We start from the raw sequence: 21,372 nt of genomic DNA on the forward strand, positions 1-21,372 counted from the left end.
ACCTGAATAAATCTGATGTGTTTTTCAGTCAGAATACACCGCAATCAGAGAGGAAAACCTTTGCAGCCATCCTTCAAGTCCCGAATGTTGGCGCTCAAGATAAATACCTAGGTTTACCAACAACAATCCAGAAATAAAAAAAGCAACATTCGCATATGTCAAAGATAAAGTTACAAAAAAATTACAGCACTGGAAAAGATCGTTACTGTCGGTTAGTGGTCGTGAAGTTCTAATTAAATTTGTGGGTACGATGACGATCGGAATTTTCTATCGGTAAAGAATAAAAGTAATCGCGTTGTAATTATAGTTTCTAAATCAATAGAAAATCCTTTCGTACAAACGTTTTGGTTGTCACAAGTAACAAACCCCTAAATAAATTGATAACCGAAGTATTTAAATCTCGGGTCGTCTTCTCAAGGAACTATAGGGAGGTATGTTCTTATTATTGGTTATGAGTTTTGTAAATTGGGGTTTTGAAAGTGAGGAACAAGTAATTTAAATGACAAATAAAATAAATAAATAACTGTAAAATAAACTCTTAGCAAGGTATGAGAATTTGGAATTCCTATCCTAGTTAACCTTATCAGGTGTGATGAGAATTGGATTTTAATTCCACTTAGTTAAGTCAAGTGGACTAATTAGATTGATCCTCAAGTCCTAGTCAATCCCTGTGGGAAGACTAGCTTTAGAGCGATCTAGATTAATTAGGAATCTGCCAATTTCAACTACTGCTGAGTTTGACAACTCAAGTGTTACCAATTAATCAACCAAAGCCAAAAGGAAGAAATTGCAAATTATTAATGTAAATAAAGGAAAACAATCATAATTCTGAAATACCTCAAATTATATTAAATAGAAAATCAAATCTAAACATGAGTGGTTCATAAGCCAATTGGGCAACAAAAGTAATTAAAGGAAAGCATTAAAATATCTGAAAGCTAAAAGGGAAATATAAAGTAAAGGAATATTGAACCTGATAAGGAGTTGGAATACTAAATTGAAATAATAAGAAATCCTAATCCTAAAACCTAAGAGAGAGGAGAGAACCTCTCCCTCTAAAAACTACATCTAAACTATGAAAAGTGAATAATTGGAGCTCTCTCTCCAATCTATGCATTTTCCCACTTCATAACCTCTAATCTGTGCCTTCTGGACTTAGATCTGGGCCAAAAAGGGCTTCAGAAATTGCTGGGGGCATTTTCTGTAATTTCTAGTGCGTGGCGTCTGTCACGCGTCCGCGTGGGTAACGCGGTCGCGTCATCTGGAGTTTTCCTTGTCACGCGTTCGCCTCGGTCATGCGTCCGCGTCATCTGTGTTTAGCTTAAGGGGCGCGTCCGCGTCAGTCATGCGTTCGCGTCGCTGCTAGTTTCTTCAAAAACTCCATTTTATGCTTTCCTTCTATTTTTGTATGTTTCCTTTCCATCCTTTAAGTCATTCCTGCCTTTAGAATATCTGAAACTACTTAACACACAAATCACGACATCGAATGGTAATAAAGGGTGATTAAAATAAATAATTTTAAAGCATAGGAAACATGTATTTCACATATATCATATAATGAGGAAGGGAAAGTAAAACCATGCAATTTTCATGAATAAGTGGGTGAAGGATTGAATAAATCTCTTGAATTGAGCACAATACATATCATAAAATATGGGTTTATCATACGGCTATCCCGATATACACTTTGGGGTGCTTTAAACTACCTAAAACTTTTATAGAAGAAATTCAGAGATTGCTTATGCAATTCTGGTGGGGACAGAAACAAGGAGAAAAGAGACTTCACTGGATTAAGTGGGACACACTGTATAGACCAAAAAATCAAGAAGGATTGGGGTTTAAGGACCTAAAAGTTTTTAATCTTGCCATGCTAGGAAAACAGGGATGGAGATTGATGACCAGATCAAATTTCCTAGTGACTAAAGTATTCAGAAGCAGGTATTTTAGACATTCTTCATTTCTAAAAGCTGATGTTGGATACAATCCGTCATGGGCTTGGAGGAGTCTATTAGAAGGGCGAAAGGTTCTGGAAAAGGAGATTTTCTGGCAGATTGGGAGGAGATCAGCAGTGAAAATTTGGGAAGATTGTTGGGTTCGAAGACAAGGACCATTGACACCGAGACAGAATCAGGAGTCTGATCTAAGCTTAATTTGGGTCTCTCAACTCATCACTGGGGAAGGTAATTGGAATGAGTCTCTTATAGCCAACAACTTCACACCATAAATTACACAGGAAATACTTCAAATAAACATTAAAGAAGAAGATAACTTTATTTGGTACAGAAAAAAAGGGAGTTCTTACTCTGTAAAGTCAGGATATGAGGTATGCTTCAATTTTTTTCACTCGCCAATCGAAAGTCTTCCACCAATTTTCGGAGACAAAAATCTATAGAATTCGATTTGGGATCTTGACTGTCCAGCCAAAGTTAAGGTCTTTACTTGGAATGCTCTCCATAATGGTTTTCCGGTAAGGCACCGACTGCACGCCTGCATTCAAACTGTCCCTGTGATATGCCCAAGATGCAAAATGGAGGACGAGACTTTGACCAATTGTTTTCTTACCTGCATTTACTCGCGGCAAGTGTGGAATCACATGGGGCTCTTTTTCAACAGTCCAAATAGAGTGGATGTAGAGGATAGTTTTGGCAATTGGTGGAGGGAGATGCAGGTAAAGATAAAGCAAGAGAGTTTTAATAAGAAGCAACGAAGTCTTCTTGCGATGATGCTATGGAGGATTTGGATATCTAAAAACAAATGGCTTTTTGATAGCAAAAGGAGTGAACCGGCTGCTATTTGGGAAGAGGCACAAAACATGAACGAAGAATTTCACCTTAAGACAATTTATTGTTAGTTTTCCTTTTTATTTTCTTCTAGGTTATTCTCATGCTTTTTCTTTGGGTTAATGCCCACCTTATCCTTGCTAGAGTTCAGACATGGACTAATATTACTTTATTGCAATTTATTAGTAAAATTTCATATCTTTGAAAAAAAAAATAGTATCTTGAAAAACTAATAATAATATAATAATAAAAATAAAATTATAGGTTAGTTAAAATAAATAAATAAATCTCATTTTAAATATAAAATATTTATTAAACAATAATATATAAATAATATAAAAATATATAACAAATTAAACATATTATAAATAAAATTGTAAATAGAATAATAAAATAATATTATTATATCACATTGTACAATTTGGATTGAATCGGTTTTGAGAAGTAAATCCAAAATTCAATCATGCGGTTTATAAAAAATATAATCCAATTAAATTCAAATTAGTACGATTTTAATTGATTTTCGATTTGAATTGAATTGGATGAACAGTTTAATTTGAATCGGTTTGGATTTGAACACCCCTGGAGGAGAGAGAAATTATTACAAGGGTGTTAATAAAGCTATAGCATTTTCTACGAATGCATTTGGTTTTGAAAATATGACAAGACATAACACCGAGAATAGAACATAAAAAACATTGACACAAAAATTAGTATTTTTGTATTTTGTTTTGTGGTGAATTGAATATAAGATAAAATACATAATAAAAAGTCTATTTTTATCTTATTTTTCACCCAAAATTTAGAATAAAAAATAAAATGATAAAAAATATAACTACAAAAATTTGATAGTGCTAATAAAAAAAAAAGTTGTGTCTCTGTTCAGTGTCTCTGTGTCATTTCTGTAAGAAAGAATATAAAATACATTAAGGTTGTCTTTGTTTGTAGGCATAGGATACTGAGACAGTGACACAGAAACACAAAATTTTGTTTGGCAGATAAGACATGGACAAAGACTTTGTGTCCAAAAACACCAAATTAGTGTATTTTGTGTCCATTCTCATAGAAAAGAGACAAAGACACTAATAAATTAAAAGACATAATTTATTTTTTATTTTTTTATTATTATTAATTTTTTATAATTATATTTTTTATTATTATAATTTTCTTCAAATTTTTTGAACAAAAAAATAAGAATAAAATCAATAAATTTAACTTTCATAATTTATTCTAGTTTATTATTACAAGAACACTAATTTTTATGTCTTATTTTCAGTATTTTATCTTATTCTGATCTCAGAACCAAACACAATCAAATTGTTAAGACGTCTATCTATTTTTAAATTTATATTTCAGTATTCTATCATTATAAACAAATACACAACGTATATAATAGTTTTGGTTTGGATGGTTTGCTAGAATTAGATTAATTGTTTAAGTAAACTTTTTTTTATCTTTCTTCGACAAATTTAAAGATAAACTCCAATCGGCAAACAAACCACCCTGAATTTGGAGGGAAAGGGTATTAGAAATTAGGATATAGAGCTACCAGTTTCTTAAAATAACAAGAAATAATTAAAAATAACTGCTTGTAATTATAACAATATTTGTATAATTGTATGAGCTAAACACAGAAAAAAAATACTTTCCCAATTTAATCTTCTTGAAGCTTGTTTTCCAATTCTCTTTTCTTCTCTTTACAGTCATATAATCGGATTTGGCAATTGGCAATTTATATTCTCAATTGTCTTGCCAAACAAATATTCAGATTGAATGCAAATGTTGCAAGGCCCTTTGGACCTTTGAATCCTATGTCCTGTTATGAACCTTTATGTTTTTGGTCACAAGTTACTATACTCGTCCACGATAGGCCCAGACTTATATCAATTTATTTTTGAAAAAAATTAAAGTAAAAATATATCACTAAGTACGTACTTAATAACACAAAAACTAAAAGGTTTTTTAAAATGGTTTGTTATAAATTAGATCAGAGAAAGAAAAAAATATCATAAAAATAACATAAATTTTGTTAATCTATTTAAAAATGGCAAAATTTCTCCAAACGTGAGAATTTTTGCAAAGTCCTTCAAATAAAGACTCGAAAATAGAAAATTTTTTTCGCAAAGATAAAAATGAGAGACCAAATTCTTTGAAATAAGTGGCAGACTCGAACAAAATTTTTTGTTCCATTTCCATTAATTTTTGAATTATTAAATTTATTTAAATATTCTTAATAATTTATTTCTAATATAGATTCACAATAAATATATATATATATATATATTTATTGAAAAACTTAATTCTAATTTAAAATATCTCTTTCTTTTTCTCCATAACATTAACACTATGTCATTTCACATTTTCAATCTTTTCTCTCCATAAATATAATTATTATTTTATATTTTTGTCAAAATTTTTATATAAATTATTAATATAAAGAGACGAAAAATGAAGTTTTCATAGAGAATGAGGTTCCCGTATGGAGCCTATGAAAAATAGGAATGAAAGGCAATATTCGCCCACGATAAAAATCAGAAACAGAAACGAAAAGTAAATCTGGGGACGAAAATGGAAAGCGGGAGGCATCCTCCGCCCACATACCAACCCGATCCGCATCAGGTAGGGTAGGATGCGAGTAGAATTCTTATGCGGGTCGGATAGGATGCGGGTTAAACCTCAACCCTACTCGATCAACCGGTATCCTATATATGTATATACTTATATAAAAATATGTTTTAAGTAGATGTTAAATAAAAAATCTCTCACTAAATACAAAAAATCGTTAGCCACTAAAAAAAATTATTAATTGATAATTTAATATGTTTTTTTTACATAAAAATTAATTCTATTTTAAATTATTATCAAGTTATATAATAATATTGTATTTTTTTTATATTCTACAGATTAAAAACAAATAAAATTAAAATAAAAATATTTTCAACCTATGAATAAAGTAGGATAAATTTATATAAAAATCTCTACTTACAAATAAAATTAAAATTAAATCCAAAATTTACTCTATCCTACTCACCTAATCACCTTTACCACACCTTTACCAGCTATGTCCGGGTGCCATCCCTAAATCTATCTAATTACTCTATCAAGTACTCTACATCTACTACTCTCTATCTAAACTAGTTTGTTCTCTCACATCACATGTATATGACAGTAAGTAACATATTCACTTGTCATGCTTCAACATTCTTCGTTGTATCCATTGCACTCATTTGCGATCTTTGTTTTTTGCCATCTGTCCCATTGCTTTAGAGATTTGAAGGTTGAAACCCTTCTCATAATTATACTTCAAACAGATATTTCCGAAAAAAATAATTTATACAATTGGCTCTATTTAAAAAAAAAAAACTATTTGTACAATAAAATTTAATTTTTATCAACTTTTAATATTATTTAATTTATTTTATTAAAATATAACTCTATTTTTTAGATATATATTTATAATTAAATTTAATTTAAATATTAAAAACCAAATTTTTTTTAATTTTCTACCCACTTAATAATTAGTTATTATTTTCTTCCTTGTTTTACTTACTTCATATAAGAAACACAGTTTTTTCTTTCTTCTTTTACGTTAAATTCTTAACAGTGATAACAAGCACATTGCATTAGTGAAAGTGAAACAGAGACAATATAATAATAGGGTAAACAAGCAAACAGAAAATCAATCGGAGCCTTCAATCTCAACGACCCTAATGTTGGAGACTTCTTGTTGTTGTTGATACTTAAAAACAGTGATAAACAGAATCCATTGTGCATATTGGCCTTGAGTTGCTCAAGGTTAGCGTCATCAGGTACCTTAAAATTTAAATAATAGAATTGCTATAAATAAAATAATTTATATTTTAATTTATTTGAGTAAATTTATCAAAAAAATCGAAATATTTTGAGTCATTTATAAGGGCAAAAAACCATAATGAGCCAAAGCAAGAATCGTGTAACCAAAATGCGCCAAATCCAATTTCGTTTCAGCAATGAGCCAAAGTGTATTTTAATATAATTCGAACCAAGCTGGTTCGAATTGCTCTCCTTCATAATTCGAACCAACCTGGTTCGATTTAGTGTTGTACGTATTTGAATAATTCGAACCAATAAGGTTCGAACTCCTCCCATACATAATTCGAACCACCCTGGTTCGAACTTCTCTCATACATAATTCGAACCAGGTTGGTTCGAATTACTCGTAATGCACTCCTTCATAATTCGAACCAGGCTGGTTCGAATTAGGTGTGATTCGAGTATATAAGGAGTTCGAATCACCCTCATTCGAACCATTATCCCTTCACCCCTACCCCACAAAATCTCAGAGAAAACGACCCAGATTCTCTCCGAGGAAGACCTGAACGGACTACTCTGCTGATGGGGGACGATCCGGCACAGTTATATCGGCTTGACGGAGTCGCTCATATAGCCGGGGTCATCAACGACGAGGTTAGTACGGAAATATTTTTGATTCAAGCGTTAGTTGTGCTTTAGTGGTTTTGTATCCTGGTTAGACGGTACTTTATGTTAGTGGTTTATGTAGGTGGTTTAGGTGAGGGGATTATGTAGGTGGTTTATGATAGTGGTTTAAGCTAGTGGTATTAGTTAGTGGTTTATGTTAGTGGTTTAGGGTGGTGGTTTAGGGTAGTGGTTTTTGTTAGTGGTTTAAGTCAGTGGTTTAGGGTAGTGGTTTATGTTGGTGGTTTATGTTAGCGGTTTTTGTTAGCGGTTTTTGCAAGCGGTTTTTATATGTGGTTTAGGGTAGTTGTTTAATGCTAGGTGGTTTAAGTAAGCCGGTTTATTGAATTTCTTTCTTGTTAATGGCTCTCGTTAATTGTGGTATATGCTAGCGGTTTAGTTGTGTGGTTTAGGGTTTGTTTTCCAGTTAGTTATCTTTCATGTGATGTTATGCTGTTTAATTTAGCGAAATGGTTAATGTAAACCGGATTATGGAAACCGTTTTATGTAAACCCGTTTATGTAAACCGGTTTACTTTAAACCGGTTTATGTGAACCGGTTAACTGTAAACCGGTTTATGTGAACCGGTTTACTGTAAAACCCGTGTAGTTATATATCTCAGTATGCGTTTCTTTTCATGCGCAGCCCGAGCGATGCATTAGGAGCATGAGGCGGCAGCAGGGCATGCGTCTTGATGACAGATACGTTCCATACTTGCAGATGGCAGGGCTATACCATCTTGCAAGGCTGAACGACCGGTGGTTCCGGCTAGACGAGGCGCTCGTCAGTGCATTCGTGGAGAGATGGCGTCCCGAGACGCACACATTTCATATGCCGTTCGGAGAGTGCACGATCACACTCCAGGACGTGGCACAACATGCAAGTGCGTGCTGACACGGGAAATGAAGCGCCTGAAAGTACCCACAGTCACATGTCCGGGAGGCAAGCGATACTCGGTAAGTACCCAAGGAGAAAGTACCAGTCGGAGTGGTCTCCGCTACGGTGAACTCGGAGTTATCACGGTCATACAACGTCACAGTGAAGCACCTGGCCGTCTTCAAGTTGGCCTCGATACACTTCACCAAATGCTGACTGAACTGCTGTCCGGTGCCCATCTGGGCCTCAGCCTCTCGCCCCTTGCGAACAAAGAGTTCGGCCAGCCTGCCATATGTTGCCTTCACCAGGGATGCTACAGGAAGATTTCTTACACCCTTGAGGATTGAGTTCACACACTCGGAGATATTCGTCGTCATGTGACCGAATCTCCTCCCCTCATCGCGATGCTGCGTCCACAAGGAGTAATCAATACGGTTCGCCCACTCACACATCGCCGGGTCTTCAGACCTCAGTATATCAAACCAGTAATCAAACTCAACCTCAGTCTTCGCGTACGCTGCATTCACGAGAAGCCTCCTAGCGTCTTTGCCCTTGAAGGTAAGGGCGAAATTGGCCGCTACGTGTCGTATGCAGAATGCACGGTACGCAGAAGGTGGTAACCAACCTCCGTCCGGGGCCTCAAGCGCAGACTTGATGCCGTTGTGCCTATCCGATATAACCAGCAGACCGGGAAGCGGGGTCACGTGCTGCCGAAGGTGCGAGAGAAAGAATGTCCACGACTCCGCATTCTCACCCTCTACTAGTGCGAATGCGACAGGTAGAATGTTGGAGTTCCCGTCCTGTGCAATCGCAATTAGCAACGTTCCCCCATACTTACCATATAGATGTGTGCCGTCAATGTTGACTAGCGGCTTGCAATGCCGGAATGCCTCGATGCATGGAGGGAAAGTCCAGAAAAGTCTGTGGAAATAAGCTTGAGACTCGTCCACCTGTCCTCCAACTAGAACCGGGCTCGTTCTGAGGACCGCAACAGAACCAGGCATCGTCAGCTGGACACCCAACACCCACCTAGGTATCTCGCTGTATGACTCATCCCAGTCACCGTAGATGAGGCCAACGGCCTTCTGCTTCGCCATCCAAACCCTCCTGTAAGTCGGCCTAAAACCAAAATGCGCTGCCGTGGCGTTCAGGAGCACCTTTATGCTAACCGATGCGTCAGCCCTAACCATTGGCATAATGAACGCCGAAATCACAGAATGATCCAAACTTCTGTGATCACTTGATATGGATGTGGCCAGGCAAGTGTGAGGGCCATTGTACCGTTTGACCTCCCAAATGCCCTTGCGCTTCCGGAGACTGAGCCGAATCAACCATGTGCACCCATTCCCGAACTCTGAACACTTGCCCACATACCGGCGGTGATCGGACTCCACCACCTTGTACTGTACCCCTCGCCGGATGCTGTAAGTCTTCACACTTAACAGGGCCTCATCTTTATCCTGGAATTGCTGACCAACCTGGAACTCTGTGAGACCAGCATTTCCTTCCGCATCTCTAGCTCCGAATCCAACAGGGTGACCTAGCGCACCCTCATGCGTCATGGCGTCCAGGTCCAGAGAAGAAAAATATGGTGGATACTGCTGTGTGCCAGAGCTAGAACCACCGCCAGCCAATGCAGGCCCAGCCGCTTGAACCTCGTCCCCGCTATCATCCTCAATCGTTTCGGGCTCAACGTCATCCTCATCAGGATCACCCAATTCTCCGTCTCCGACGCCAACCGGTGGAACGCCCTGTAAAGCGTTTGCCAGAACATCAAAGGATCCTACCTCGTCGCGGACGCCGTCATTCAAATCAACAGCAAATGACGGAGAGGCGACAAGTTGGGCCGCTGGCTCGTAAACTGGTACGGAGGAAGAGGCCACAGCAGCCATCGAACTGGAGCCAGCTGCCGTGGCTACATTGGCGGTATTCCGGTTCGAACCCCCTGAGCTGGATACCACATCAACCAGCTTTGCCAGCAACTCTGGTGTGCGGACCTCCGGAAACTGCCTCCGACAAAGAAACATGACTTGGAGGTCCTCATCACTACCAATCGTCAGACAATCATACTTCACCGTATCGTGCAGGATCGTGACTGGAATGCGATAGAAAAACTTCTTAATCCGCTTCGCACCTTCCAGGCCAAGTTTCATCAGCACAGCTCTAACCAGGTCATCATAGCTTGTCGTTCGATTCACCACAATATAGAGAGGATTCTTATCTGTGAACTTCACTCCGGACCGAGTTTTCCTCTTGATGGATCCTTTGTGGTGTACCAAAACAGCAAAACTCTCCTCCTCACTAGCCATCTTACGTCCTCTAATGAGAGCAATTCACGTTTACAGCGTTTATATAGAGCTCTGATTCCTACTAGTTCGAACTAACCTGGTTCGAACCATCATACATGTAATTCGAACCAAGCCAGTTCGAATTACTACAATCAACCTCTCTTTGGTTCGAACCAGGTTGGTTCGAACCAAGAAAGCATGTAATTCGAACCAGCCTGGTTCGAATTACTACAACCAAGCTCTCTCTCCATAATTCGAACCAACCAGGTTCGAATTACATGCTTTCTTGGTTCGAACCAATCTGGTTCGAATTATTAGTTAATACAGTTCGAACCATGGTGGTTCGATTTATTTAAAAATGCCTCCTGGCTTATTGCTGAAACAAATTTCTGTTTGGCGTATTTTGGTTAAACTTTTCTGCATGTGGCTTAATATGGTTTTTTGCCCTATATTTATAATTTCTTTTACTCTAATGTTCTTTTTAACATTTTCTTTTGACATTTTTATCTTCGTTCTATTATAATAAATCTAGTTTAATTATATATATATATATTAAAGGGTAAAGTACTAAATTGGTCTCCTATGTTTGAGTATAATTCTGTTTTAGTCCTTAAGGTTTAAAGTGTCCTATTTGAATCCAAAAAAAATTTTATTTAGCATCAATTTAGTCTCACAGTGAGGTCAAAGTTGAATAATTAATGGAATATCCTACATAACAACAGTACAAGAACAAAATCGACAATTTAGAGAACAAGTACAAGCTCCAGAGGCACAAAATTAAACGTGGATGCATCAATACATTTATTTATTGTTTTTCTTATAATGTAAATAAAATATTTTCTATAGAACTAAAGAGAATGATAAATAAATGTATTGATGCATCCATGATTGATTTTGTGCCTCTGGAGCTTGTACTTGTTCTTCAGATTATCGATTTTGTTCTTGTACTATTGTTATGTAGGACATTCCGTTAATTATTTAACTTTGACCTCACTGTGGGGCTAAATTGATGCTAAACGAAACTTTTTTGGATTTAAATAGGATACTTTAAACCTTAAGGATCAAAACAGAATTACGCCTAAATATAGAGGACCAATTTAGTACTTTATCCTATATTAAAAATATGATTTTAATTTTGAATGTGTTCATAATTCAATTAGGGTATAATTATATTATTTTAGATGTGTTGTGAAAGTTTAATATAATATTTTAAATATACTTACAACACATCTAAAATAATAAATAACAAGATTAACTTATTAATTAAATAATATCACCTCTTTTCCACGGTATCTAACTATATTCTAATTCCATATGTGTTTAAATATTATTTTTTCTTTCTTTTTCGGATAAATATTTTTGCGGTAGTTTTTTTATTATTTTACATATATATTCATAACACATCCAAAATAATAAAATAACACACAAAATATTTTTGATACACATAAAAAATTTATTAAATTTGTACTTATATTTTTTTTAACAAAAATAATTTTTTAACACATCCAAAATTTGTTCAAATCCATATTTATATTTTTTAATATAAATAATTTTATAACACATCTAAAATTTTAAAATTAAACACTAGATAATTTCTTAATACATCTAAAACTCATCCAAAAATAATTATATTCATTACTCTTGTTAATTAGAATTGAAAAAAAAATCATATATTCCAGTCTTGAAACAAAAATATTACTTTAAGTTTAGTTTGGTTAGAGTTAGATTTTTTTTTTGAAACAAAGAAAGCTCAACACAATAGTGTGGAGCATAAATAACAAGAAATAAAAGAAATTGCCTAGAGGAGAGATATCTAATTCCTTGGCCTCCAAGTATTCCCATCAACACTCACCAGGATCACTGGAAGTCCATTCTTGGTAGCTCAAAATCGTCCTGCTTTGCATTTTCGCAACACTTGCTTCTTTAATTTTGAAAATTCTATCGTTCCGTTCCCACCAGATGTTCCAGATTACTACAAAGAAACCCGTCAGCCACTTCCTCTGCTCTTGTTTTCTAGAGTGCATTCCAGTCCAACTTTCAAACAGCCCTTTTATGGTACCAGAAACAGCCCAATCTGTACGAAAATACCTCAACCATGTGCACCACACCCTCCATGTAACCTCACATAAGAGAAATAAATGCTGCACAGATTCTATCTCCTTTTTACACAGGACACAAACATTATCACTATTAGGAATAACACCCAATCGGCTCAACCGCTTCATGATATTAACTCTACCAACTAGCACAAACCATCCAAATAGCTCCACTCTCGGGGGTACCACGCTTCTCCAAATCGCACTGGTGAAACTATAACTTGTGATCTCATCGACCAGAATTTCCGATTGGATGACCTGCAAAAAGGAGCTAGTAGAAAAGACACCCTTCTTATCAAACTTCCACACAATAGCATCATGTCGATCCGTTGAGAGCTTCACTGGCCTTAACCTCTCGTGAAGTTGATGTACTAGGTCCATCTCCCATTGGAACAACTCCTTCCTCCAATGAAAATTCCAAATCCACTATAACCCATCCCAGAACACACAGTCCCGTATCACATCACCTTGTTGGGTTGAAATGGAGAATAGTCTTGGAAAACTTGCTTTCAGAAGGCCACCTTGGACCCAGTTATCTTTCCAAAACAGGGTTCTGCTTCCATTCCCTACCTCCATTGCCAGGCCACTAACCATTTTTTATCGTACCCGTTGTTCTTTTATATGCAATTGGCATATGTCTTTTCAGGGCCCTCCATTTACCGGTAAATGCTGGTATGCTAGCATAACATTCGGGTTTATATTATAACATGAATAAACAATCTTTTTTCACAACAGGCAGTCTTCCTTTGAGAACCGCCACCACCATTTAAACAGGAGCGCTGTGTTTCTAAGCACTGCATCCCCAACTCCCAATTCCCCAACCTTTTTTGGTGCCTGAACCAACTCCCACTTAACTAGTGGTATACCATAATTTCCATCCTCATTACACCACAAAAAACGTCTTTGTAGGCCAATCAGCTTATCAGCAACCGCCTTCGACATCTTGTACAGACTAAGGTAGTACATTGGTAGGCTATTCAGCATAGATTTAATTAGGACAAGTTTACTTGCCTTGTTGAGAACCTTCACTTTCCATAAGTTTAACTTCTCTTCCACCTTATCTATGATCGGTTTCCAAGTCTTTACCAGGCATGGGTTTGCTCTTAGAGAAATCCCCAGGTATCGAACAGGTAAAACAGCTTGCTTGCATCCCAGGATACCACTTGCCTGATCAACCCATCCTTGCTCGCAGTTCACCGAGATCAGATTCGACTTATCAAAGTTGATACTTAGACCCGACATCAGATCAAAGCACCGCAACAGCCTCTTATAATTCACAATCATTTCTGTGTCCGGAGGACAGAACAAAATGGTATCATTTGCAAATTGGAGGTGTGATAATTTGATATGATCTCCCTCTACCAGTAGTGGAGCAATGCGTCCGTTCCTGACAGCCTCCCAACATCCGATGTAAATACTTTAACTTTAAATTTAAATACTTTAACTTTAAAGAGATATAATTTTAAAATTTAAATATATGAAAAAAGATTTAAGACATAATATCTAAAAGTAATTATTACAATAAATAATAACAGATTAAAAAAATGAATTATGATGGATACATAATTGTACCATTGTCAAGAATCTTTGCTTCTAACTGTAAAATATTAGTCTCCTTTTTCCTTTTTTTTCATTCCTCTTCTCCAGACCCCATTGAAATACAAGAGCTGCTCCTAACATCTATTTTCATGTATTGATTTATTTTCCAAAAAGAAAAAAAAAAATCACACACATATATTTTGGTTTAGCACATTAAACCATTAGCACATATATTTGCCTCTTTAAATTCATACTGGATACCAAAATTGGGTATGTCTAAAACGAGCACAACAATTATGTGTTTATTGGATGCGCCATATTTATATAGACCATTAGATTTAATTAGATGAAAATCAAAGGCTAATATGAAAGAAGAGTATTGATGGACTCTAATAAATACAGAATATCCTAGTACATAAATAAATGCTTTAAATAGTAATACTTTAATAGGCAATACTTTAAATGGCAACAGAATTTTTTATTTTTAAATAATTAAATATAAAATATATAAATACAAAAATATGAGTATTTTTTATTCAATAAGATTATTATTATACAATAATTTTTTTTAATATTAAAAAATTATATTAAAATAAAATTTTAAACTGTAACATAAAATATAAAATATAAAATAATTAAAATTTTATTTTATATTATTTGACAAATAATTAGATTATTATATTAAAAAATTTATTAATTAACTAATTTTGTTAAAGATATTATTATATAAAAGAATTTTTCATCAAAATTTTTGAAAATATAATTTATTTAAAATATTATATATAATACATGAAAATATTAACCTTTTTTATTTTTTTATTTTTTTTTAAAAAACGGAATAAAAATAATATAATTTTAAACACATACCTATTACATTATATATTTACTTATATTAGTAAGATCTAAACTAATTAAACTTATGTAATTAAAAATATAAAACATATAAATACAAAAAAATAAAATATTTTTTATTTATTAAAATTAATATTTAAAATTTCATATATATAATATTTAAAATTATATATTTATAATAAGATATTTTTTATTTTTATTATTTTTAAGTATTTTTTTATTGTTTTAGTTAAATTTTTTATTCTCTAATTCGAACAAATATATATATATATGAAAAATTAGTGTAAATGTCATAATATTTCCAAAATTTCATATATTTTCCTAGTTAGAATGAAGTTTGTAATTTCATCCTTGTAATTTTGTTTCCATGAATAAAGTATTATTTTATTAGTATTTAAAATATTTTATTTCCTTTTTATTTTAATTTTAGTTTTTGGTTAAAATTATTTTTTTCAAACTTATGTATTTTTTAATTCTCATCTGTTTCTAGGTAATTAAACAATCATAATTGTACATGGTAGTCGCAGATATAGTTAAAGAGATTTGAGAGTAAAATTTGCAAAAGAATAATTGAAAGAACAAGATAATAATATAGAAAAATAGTATTTTGGGATTTAATTTTGACCTAATAACAAAAATAAAATATTTTAAATATTAGAGATGTAATTAAAATTTAATTTAAATATTAAAAACTAAAACAGTATCTTACTCCATTATTCTTATTCCATTTATCTTAACGTTTAAAAAGAATACATGACTTTCTAATAACTAATTGTATGATGATTATTATAGTGATTTTTTTTAAATACGAGAATAAATAAATAATTGATGGAATTTTATATATTGTGGCTCCTCCCTTAGTTGATGCAAGAAGGACTATTTATACTCACGGTCATAAATCATAATCAAGATCAAGTTATCACTACTCAATTAGACCATCAATAAAAATGTGTAGATAAAATGAGTGTTAAAATTTTTTAACTAATATTATCGAGAGTTTTAAGTCATTGGTAATAATAAAATAATAATAACGACGACATATTTGTTGATAACTTAAGACGTTGTGAAAATAATTAATTTAATTGTACTAAAGGCAAAAGTATACTAAAAAGTATAAATAGTACTGAGGACTGATGTTGGTATCTAAATTTTTTTTATAGGGATACATATTATTATTATCATTGCTGTTTTTGTTTTTCTTTTCTCAAAAAAAAAAACATCAAAAACTAAAAAATATATATTTCAAAGTTATGAAAAAGTTTTATGAAAAAAAAAATATATATATATATGTTTTATATTTTTAATTACATAAACTTGATTAGTTTATATCTTACTAATATAAGTAAATATATAATATGATAGATATGTTTTTAGAATTATATTATTTATTCTTTTTTTAAAAAAATTAAAAAAATAAAAAGATTAATATTTTCATGTATTATATATAATATTTTAAATAAATTATATTTTTAAAATATTTTGATGAAAAATTATATTATATAATAATATCTTTAATAAAATTAGTTAGTTAATAAATTTTGAATATAATAATCTAATTATTTGTCAAGTAATATAAAATAAAATTTTAATTATTTTATATTTTTATGTTACAGTTTAAAATTTTATTTAATATAATTTTTTAATATTATAAAAAATTATTGTATAATAATTAATTTTATTGAATAAAAAATACTCATATTTTTGTATTTATATATTTTATATTTAATTATTTAAGAATAAAAAATTCTGTTGCCATTTAAAGTATTGCATATTAAAGTATTACCATTTAAAGCATTTATTTATGTACTAGGATATTCTGTATTTATTAGAGTCCATCAATACTCTTCTTTCATATTAGCCTTTGATTTTTATCTAATTAAATCTAATGGTCTATATAAATATAGCGCATCTAATAAGCACATAATTGTTGTGCTCGTTTTAGACATACCCACCAAAATTAAACAAACCTAGATTAACGGCATCAAATTGTTTGGACTAACTTCTAGTTGTATGAAAATAAATCAATAAGTTTGCAAAGCTTAATTGTGACAACAGAATCAAATTCGACCAACTTATCCAGTTCAGTTTGCAAGGCTAAGTCCAAATTCATGAGAATACTCCAAAGTTCTCGAATATAAATTTATGATATAATTATAAACACGATCTTAAATGATTTTATTATGCACAATTTTTCTATCACTTGCTACATATTTCTCTAAATTCAGTTTTAACGAAGACAAAATTAGTAGATTTTAACAAATATATTTTTAGCGGTTTCAAATTTAAAATCCAACTATTTTTCTTCTAACGTTTTTGAGAGTCTATTGAGTTGATTAAGCAATTTTTATTATCGAAATCAATTATTAAAATTAATTATTAGTATAAAATATATGTTAAAATATAAATATATATTAAATAATATATATAAATATATTAATAATTAATTTTTTATTTTTAATGTATAATTAATATTTTTAATAAATAAAAAAACAGATGTGTAAGGAAAGAAAAGAAAAGAATACCAATAATTTATAATTTAAATGATATAATTTTTTTATATTTACTTAAAAATATCATGTTGGAGAGAGAAAGAACACTTGCAGCAAGAAGATTATGATTGTTAAATGAGCGCATCTAAGAAAGGTTGACGTAGACGCGCACCACCGTATAAAAATCACCTCTTCCCTTACCACGCAAGATGGGTTCCACACTCGTCTCTGCTGCGCCTTCTGGAACATTCTCCTCCACAATACGACGTCGTCTGCCACTCGTAGGTGCGTTTTGCATGCTCAGCTTGGGCATCACCAACCTCTACACTCCCTTGTCTTCCTCTGCCTTCAAAACGGGGTGCGTTCATTCTCTCTCTCTCTCTCTTCTCTTCCGGTAACTGCAACACTCCGTTTCTCTTCCTCATTTTACCGAATTGCCCCTCTCTGTTTCCAGATCGAAATTCAGTGGCGCCACTCGCTCTATCAGAATGGAAGCAAGCAACAACAACACTGTTCCAAGCATCGTTGTTTACGTCACTGTTCCCAACAGAGAAGCAGGTCCTCAATTACTTCTTCATTTCCTTTTTGCAATAATATTTGGGGATTTTCGATTTTGAACCCTAATTACACCATTTACTGTAATAATAATCTTGCTTAGTTGATTGTCCAGGGAAGAAGTTGGCTGAGAGCATTGTCAAAGAAAAGCTTGCAGCTTGTGTCAACAGAGTACCCGGTATTTACTAATTACTATGATTAGTATTTACTATGCTTATTGCTAAAGCAAAATGAAATGTGGTTTGATTTCATTAATTGAAACTGGTTCCTTAAGTTGAATTATTGATCTAACTTGTTCCTCTTGATAGATTTACCTTGATGTATGTGACTGAGACTTGATGAATTATTGAATTCTGCTACTGTTCTTCTTTTTTCTTTGTCCTTTTATCATCTTTCTTCACTTCTAGCTTATAATGCGTTTTCATATATGGTGTGTGGGATGTGCCTTCGAATATCTGAATTAGAATCATATATCTTCTAGAGATAAGGTCAGGTGATAGCCTTTATACGTCTTGGGAAACTCTCCCCTGTTGAATTAGCTTTTACAGTTGAGTTATGCCTGATAGATCCTAATAACGTGTTATGGTTCTGATCCAGTGCATGTTTTTGTTGTATAATATGATCTAGTGTTTAATTAATTCTCTAACCAAGTTGATTGTATATGCTGATTACCATGTTTGTCTTTTGAACACCATGTTTTGGATGTCTTGTGCAGGTATCGAATCAGTGTACCAGTGGAAGGGAGAGGTATAGACTGGAATTTCTTAGTTGATCGAATTCTCTATTTTAAACTGCAACATTAACAGAACTTTTTGTTTAAACCCATTTTCTTCCTGATATTAGTTCTTATTATTCTCCGGTATGCATTATTTAGGTTCTTGTGGATATGTTTTAGGAAAGTTTATTTTGAAGTATTTTTGTTCATTGACTTTGCCTTGTTTGTCTTGGAAATTTACAGATCCAAACTGATGCGGAGGAACTTCTTATAATCAAGACTAGGCAATCCCTTCTGCAAGCACTTACAGAGCATGTCAAAGCAAATCATGAATATGAGTAAGGCTGAACATCTAGTAAAATCAATATTGCTAGAAGTTCAAATTTTGGTTAGCATAGTTCGAGTTGCATTCACTAATTGATACTAAAAGAAAGCTTGAAAAAGGACATACTTAAAAACCAGACTCTTTTTGGTTAACAATATCTGTTGCTCACATTTTAATGTAACATCGACTAAGTATTTTCTGTGATTACAATATAAATTATTTATTCAATGAAGAGCTTTTTGGTAAACAACTGTCATGAATTCTTTATTTTAACGTACTTAATTACCATGCAAATACCGAATATTTACTTATATTGTGCGAAAGGGACGGATTATATTTGTGACTAGACTACAAAAAATTGGTACTAAAATAGATGTTGAAATGAATTGAGCTGGAACTGTTGGAAAACGAAATTGTAAATAAGTATAGAGAACCAACTTTTAATTAGCCAAACATTAGTTATTTTTTTCTTTATTTTAAGTTGTTTTTTAACCCTTACCTTTTGGAGAGTTTAGGGTTATGATTTAAAATTTAGGAATTAGCATTCAGACGTTAGGGTTTAAGGTTTAGAATTTAGAAAAAAAAGGGTAATTTCAAAAAAGTATACTGATGTTAGCTGAAAATGAGTTGGTTACCTAATATAACTCCGAAATTGTGCACTCTGCTGCTTTTTACCTCTTCCTTTTATTTTGCAGTGTGCCAGAAGTAATATCCTTACCCATCACAGGGGGGAACCTCAAGTATTTAGAATGGATCAAGGAGAGCACAAGGGAGTGACTATCAAGTTTATAGCCAGTGGATGTTACGAGTGGAAGAGTTCATCTGTCTATGTGTAGTTAAATAAAGCTGCCAAGCCAACTAGGCAATGAAGGGTTAGCATTGTTAATGTAGAGGATGAGGATCAGTATTCTATTAAACAGTTAATGCTATTGGGTGTAACAAAGAGGTTAAATATTATTGAGATTTTGACTTGTGAGTTATGATGCACTGACACGGAACACACCGACACGCAAATTTTAAAATCTTACCTGACCTGATGACACGTATACATATAAAACATAAAGTATTTTTTAGATAAATTGTGATGATATTTTGATATTTTATTGATATTAAAATATAAATTAAATTTTTTAATTATTTTTAATGTTTTATTTTAATAAATAATAATATATATAATATATAGATTTATTTAAGAATAAGATTGGATATGTTGATACGTGATGGTATTTAGGTGTGTCTATGTGTCTGGAGAATAATTTTTTATTTTTTATGAAGATACGGTTGGACACAGCAGACATGCGTGTCGAACGAGTATTGGTAAGTGTCGTATTCGAAATGTATTCGACACGCGGATACGACAACTCAGCGAAGTATTTGTGTTTCATGTGAGTAGTAATCTTGTGTCTTTATGCACATTAAATATCTTGTGTCTTTATGCACATTAAATTGTTAATTGTGAGTAGTAATCTTGTGTCTTTATGCATATTAAATTGTTTATTGTGCTTTTTGTTTTTAGGCGGATTGACGATTATTTTTGCTGTCTTTCTATATACTCTTACTTCCTTTTTGTTTTTTTTGGATATAGATGAATGCTACTTATTAATTAAGCTGAGTTTATTTAAATATTAATATTGTGAAAAGGTGTGTGTTTTTTTTAATATTTTTTTTAGGCGAGTTTAACACTGCTATGGGAGAGAAAGAATTTTTTGTCAAAAGATACAAAAAGGTGGAGACGTTTTGTACATGATTTAAATTTTTTTAATGAATAAAACCAAAATGGCACTACCGTTTTGTTAGAAATAAATAATTAAAAAAATAAGTATAGCTGAAAACGGCAGCCGTTTTGTGTTGAAACAAATTTTACTGACGGTGGTGACGTTTAGTACAAGTATGAATAAAAAAATTTAAAATTAGCTATATAAAGTATGCTAGTGTTATGCGAGAAACACGTTGAATAGAGTAGAAAGTGAACAACACAAAATTATTTGCCTTCAAATTTCCAGAGAGCTTAGAGCTCTTTCTTCTTTAGCAGTTGAATTTGTTCTTACTTCTTTAGCTGCTGAAGTTGTTCTTCATTCTTTAGCAGTTGAAGTTGTTCCGCATTTGTTGAGTCAAATAAGTTGTGGGTAAATGTAACAAGTGTATAAAATGGAGAGTTATGTTAGTTTAAGAATATATTTCAATGGTCAGATTTTGTATGATACACATGAGGGGTGTGAGTTTTTTGTGTGAGAATCCATGTGTTATTATTGTTCATCTTTCAATAATATATGAAGGACTTAAGAGTGTACTCTATCAGAGTGTAGGACAGCTAGGCCTGAAGAGAGTGACCAATATTTTATATAGGCAGCATGTGTTAGTATTTAGTGGTTTTGTTCAATTTCAAGTAATGCACGTGGCTG

At 32.8% G+C, this 21,372-nt stretch overlaps 1 protein-coding gene across 1 annotated transcript; it reads left to right on the top strand.

Annotated features, from left to right (window-relative positions):
• Positions 1-17,465: 17,465 nt before the first annotated feature.
• LOC112765335 (protein CutA, chloroplastic) lies at positions 17,466-19,950 on the top strand. Its single transcript, XM_025811241.2, has 6 exons — positions 17,466-17,733; positions 17,830-17,933; positions 18,046-18,108; positions 18,646-18,677; positions 18,889-18,983; positions 19,666-19,950. Exons 1-6 carry the CDS (start codon positions 17,585-17,587, stop codon positions 19,745-19,747), a joined length of 525 nt encoding a protein of 174 aa, XP_025667026.1. The 5' UTR covers positions 17,466-17,584; the 3' UTR covers positions 19,748-19,950.
• Positions 19,951-21,372: the final 1,422 nt, after the last annotated feature.

Source organism: Arachis hypogaea, chromosome 17 (assembly GCF_003086295.3).
Source record: "Arachis hypogaea cultivar Tifrunner chromosome 17, arahy.Tifrunner.gnm2.J5K5, whole genome shotgun sequence".
In the NCBI taxonomy this organism is placed as follows: Eukaryota; Viridiplantae; Streptophyta; class Magnoliopsida; order Fabales; family Fabaceae; genus Arachis; species Arachis hypogaea.